Source organism: Gossypium raimondii, chromosome 9, assembly GCF_025698545.1.
Source record: "Gossypium raimondii isolate GPD5lz chromosome 9, ASM2569854v1, whole genome shotgun sequence".
NCBI classification, from domain to species: Eukaryota; Viridiplantae; Streptophyta; class Magnoliopsida; order Malvales; family Malvaceae; genus Gossypium; species Gossypium raimondii.
The window spans coordinates 19,998,855-20,003,860 of record NC_068573.1 but is presented as its reverse complement, the minus strand read 5'-3'; the positions used below and the strand labels follow the sequence as shown (position 1 = coordinate 20,003,860).

At 31.3% G+C, this 5,006-nt stretch overlaps 1 protein-coding gene across 1 annotated transcript; it reads left to right on the top strand.

The window, feature by feature from the left end:
- Window positions 1-311: 311 nt before the first annotated feature.
- LOC105798725 (protein PSK SIMULATOR 1) lies at window positions 312-2,001 on the top strand. The gene has a single exon (XM_012628916.2). The coding sequence runs from the start codon at window positions 469-471 to the stop codon at window positions 1,822-1,824; it is 1,356 nt and encodes a 451-aa protein (XP_012484370.2). The 5' UTR covers window positions 312-468; the 3' UTR covers window positions 1,825-2,001.
- The last annotated feature ends 3,005 nt before the right edge of the window (window positions 2,002-5,006 follow it).

Genomic DNA, 5,006 nt, shown 5'->3' with positions numbered 1-5,006 from the left:
TTTTGTTTTTATTTATTTATAGGTAAGTCATATTAGTTACTCAATTATAGTTTGTTTGTTTTGTGGTAATTTAATCATAAAAAATTATTTAACTATTTAATTTTATTTTTTTATCATTTAAATTATCTTGAATTTTTTAAAATTTCGTTTTTTTTTTATAATTGACTGGTGATTAAAGAAGAAAAAAATTTAATAATTAAAAGTTATTTTATAGCTTTTTATAATTGGGCAAAAAAAATATTGTAGTTTCCCTTTGTTTATTTAATTTTGAAAAATGGAACAGTTTATAATGGCGTTGCTATTTCTATAATGGGCTCAATCAACATCCCACGAGCTTCAAATCTGCAAAAATTTTCAACTCCTCCCATTTCACTCACTATCCCTTTACCTCTGCAAACTTCCACTCTTCAATTATTTCTCTTTGCATTCCATTTGTTTCAGTGGATCCATTCCTATCTTCTTTGCCTCATGGCTCTTGAAACATGGCTCATAAAACTCAAAAAAACCATATCCAACACCCTTGATACTGCAAGATCTTCAAATCATAAAGCCAACGTTGGGGTTTTATCCTTTGAAATCGCTGGACTTATGTCAAAGCTTCTACAGCTCTGGAATTGTCTTTCAGATAAGACCATAATTCGTCTTCGTGATGAATCTTTATCTCTCGAAGGAGTGCACAAGATTGTTTCTAACGATGAGTCTTTCCTGTTAGGGTTGGCGTGTGCTGAAATGGCTGAAAATATAAGGGTAGTAGCAAAATCCATTTCCAGGATAAGCAAAAGGTGCCAAGACTCGGATCTTCAAGGTTTCGATGGGTGGTTCGATGAGTTCGCTAACTCAGGTCATGATAGACATGGCTGGGTTCTGAGTTCTAAAGATATGGAAGCTAAAAGAAAGAAGATGGACAAGTACGTCACCATTACGGCAACTTTGTATAAAGAAATGGAGGAGTTATCTACAATTGAGAACTGCTTGAGAAAGTGTAAAGAATATAAACCATCTTCAATCAAAGAACAAAAGATTGTTGATCTGCAAACAAAGCTTTTTTGGCAAAGACAAGAAGTTAAGTATTTGAAAGAGAGATGTTTATGGAACAAAAGCTTTGACATGGTTGTTTCCATACTTGTGAGATCGATTTTCACTATTTTAGCAAGGTTGAAGCTTGTTTTCTTCGGGTTTGAGTTTGGGTATCCTTCTTGTTTACCACGAAGTCTCTCAGCTTCTGCAACTGTCCATCCAACTCAAAACCCCGACACTTTTCACTTTGTATCAGGTCCATTGAAGACTTCTTCGAAGCCGGCGGTAAGTTTTTTCGAGTCGAACTTGAAGCTTTTAAAGCCTCCATCAAGTACGTTAGGGGCCGCGGCTTTAGCTCTACACTATGCGAATTTGATTATCATTATGGAGAAGATGATCAAGTCACCACAATTAGTAGGCGTTGATGCAAGAGACGATCTTTATTCCATGCTTCCTAGCAGTATTAGATCGTGTTTAAGGGGTAGATTAAAAGGAATAGGGTTGTCATCAGCGAGTGATCCAGTCCTTGCTGGAGAATGGAGAACAGCTGTGAGAAGCATATTGGGTTGGTTATCGCCATTGGCACACAACATGATCAAATGGCAAAGTGAAAGGAGCTTTGAGCACCAGAATTTGTTTCCCAAAACAAATGTTATTCTTCTTTTCCAAACTCTTTTCTTTGCGAATAAAGAAAAGACCGAAGCAGCTATCACTGAGCTGCTTGTGGGGTTGAATTATATTTGGAGATTCGAAAGGGAAATGACTGCAAAAGCCTTGTTCCACTGCACCAACTTTAATGGCCTTTAATTTTGTTTTCTGCAACTTCTATACTACCATCATGTTTTTTTGTTTCAGATTGAACTGAGTTTCAGATCTGTCAAGGTTTTGTTTTCAATTCTAATCCCTTATTTGTATATGGTATGGCATAGATGTATGTAAACGATATGAACTGAGTAAAATCTCAAAGACTTGAAATTTCATGCATATTCATGGCAATAAGGTGAAGCATTTTTATTGGGAAGTAAAATTGGTTTTTGCTTTCTTTACTCTAAAATTTGATATATTAGTCCCTCTAATAATCAAACAGTAAATTGTTTATTTCTTTTAAAAATTTTATTTCTTTGTAGTTTTAAAAGATGGTATAACTAAGAATAACCAGATAGTGACACATGGTATGTCACGTGTATTACATCTTGATATATAAAGACCCATTTTTAGTATAAAAATGAATGAAATTTTCAAAAGGAGAGTCACTTTATTTTTGTCTAACATATAATGACTAATATATGTTTTTTAGCATAGGAATCAAAATACAATCCCAACTTCTAATATAGCATCCTCCATTATACTTTTACCATTATTATATATAATTATTATATATAATCATGTGAAAATATATCCTTTTTATTGTGTTGCTTTGATTTTTTGGGTTATTAGAATCACACCAGTGGATCCAGATTCATTAGCTCATAGTTTAATGGTTTGATTACTTGATTTTATGAAATGGTTTTTAAAATAGTTGTTCGCCGAATTAAGCCATATTGCATATGTAAACAAATAGGAGCGGCCGAGCAGGCTAGCTGTCCGTAGTTCTATTTTTCCAATTGAGGTTCATGGACCCCACCTAGTAAAATACATACATATATTTTAAATATATATGTCGAATTCCATGGTATTATCTGCTTGTTTTGATTTATTAAGTGAGAGAATGATATAAACATTAGTAAATCCAATTAAAATCTTAATATACAGCAATATAAAATTCATGGTTCTGTGTAGGAGTATAAGCTAATTGTCTTTTAAGGCAGAAGGGGAAGGAATAAGTTAACAACATCAAGCTTAGGTAGATAAAAGTGGTAAAAGTATGGTAGAGGTATCTATACTAAAAGTTAAATTGTATTTTAATTTTATATTAAAAAGGGTAAATTAATCATTATATGTTAGATTAAAAGGAAATTACTCTTTTATTAATTTTTTATCTATTTTACAATTAAAACGGCTCCTATACATTAACAAGAGGTATCGTTACATGTCATGTGTCACTATTTAGTTATTCATTAGTCATATGGGTTTTAACGATACAAAGTGATGAATTTTTTAAAAAATGATCAAATTATTTTTATTTGATGTATAGAGATTAATTTATCCATTTCTTAAGTAAAATAAATAAAATACAATTTAATTTTTAATACAAAACTTTCATAATAATTTTACTACCATAAGCTTGTATATAGAGGTAACGGGAGAGCAATGTCATCGATCAAGGAAGCATAAAGATGCTAATTAAATTTATTAATATAAAATACTATTCATTTATATAAATAATGCTACACGTAATTGATATATATTAATTAAATTTGTTTAATATATGCTTTGAAAGTAAAAGATGCTATGCATAATCAATTACCAAGATATTAATTAGAAAAAGTGTATTCATAATTTGGTAACAATCAGTATCAGTATGTGATATTTTGGGCGGTATATGATTGGCACCAACCATAACTGATCCAAAACTTTATTGTTCTTATATCCAAAGGGGATTGTGCGACATTACATGATCAAGAAGCTACTCAGATAGGTTACTATTAATGAAAATCATGAAAGAGGAACTAAAAAGTACAAGAGAGAATTGCAAGTACAATAAAAACTAGAAACGTATTATACCAAAAAAAAAAAAAAACTAGAAACGTAAAACAGACAACACAATCAATTGATTCCGTAGTTAGAATCCAATGCTACATTTAAGGACTTTTTTTTTAGAGAGAAATCTATTAAAAAAATAATTTAAGCTTAACTCACACTTCTTATAGCCTCACTCCTATGCAATTAAAAACATTCAACTCTCTTACCAAAATTTTTCCAGTGAAATATTAGTCCAGTCCAAGTTGATAAAACATTTTGTTTACAATATAAAGTCACTCATAAATGTGCTGGGCAATAAATTGACTGAGTTCTCTATTTGCACACACAAAAGATAAAAACAAGTCTATTTTATATAGATGCTTTGTAGGCTTCTGAATCAAGTTACTGTGATTGATATTAACCTCCAATCAGTCTTCTTATTAAGGAATGAGATACAGTAGAGGTCCTCTTCAATTAAACATATTGATGACAAATCTTAAATAAATAAAACAAGTTTATCACAATAAATCACTTTAAGTTATCCTTGACAGAATTTCTTTCTGCAATTAACCTCGAATTCCGTTGCATAGAACCCCTTAAAAATATGTACAAAATCAAATACATTCATCAAGTCAAAATATGTCGACAAAATCAAATACTCAACTCAGTTGAAAAGTGAGTTGCAACTTGCAGCATCAACATTATACAATATTTGATTTGATTTTTTTTTTTAATTTTTGCTTTCAAATAGTTGAGTATAATTTGGAAGAGTAGCTAGCTAGGGAATGAATCTTTATTTAGGTCCCTTTGGTGTATGTGGATATATCTTAGCTGATCACCAACACCAATCAGCACAGTTGGCAGGGTTAGAAATAGATGCCAGTTATAATAATGCTTACTAATGCCCTGAGACATAGAGCAGTGCCCGTGACATCATTGCCAAGTTTAGTCTACGTTTGGCCCAAAACCCGCTTTAACATGCGCTTCTGTCTTTCTTCTTTTTACACAACAATGGAACTTGGACTTGAGAGGCATCCCAAATTTTGTTTGCTTATGAAAAGCCCATAAAAGTTTGTATTGACAAAAAGGTCTTGAGGACCCCCTTTTTTACTCGTTTAACTGCTAAACCGAAGCCAACTAGCAGCCCATCAAATAACAAAATCCTTTCCACTGCTACTTTTTGAATAGAAAAAAGTGTTTGATAAAATTATTGAAAATTTTCATTTGATTGAAAATTTTCATTTCAGCATTTATTATTTTAAATGTTTTTTATAATTGTTTTAAATTTTTTAGGTAACATAAAATTTCAACAAAAAAGTGTTGAATAAGATAAATAGCTAGGTTAGTTATTTATCACTTAATGTAGA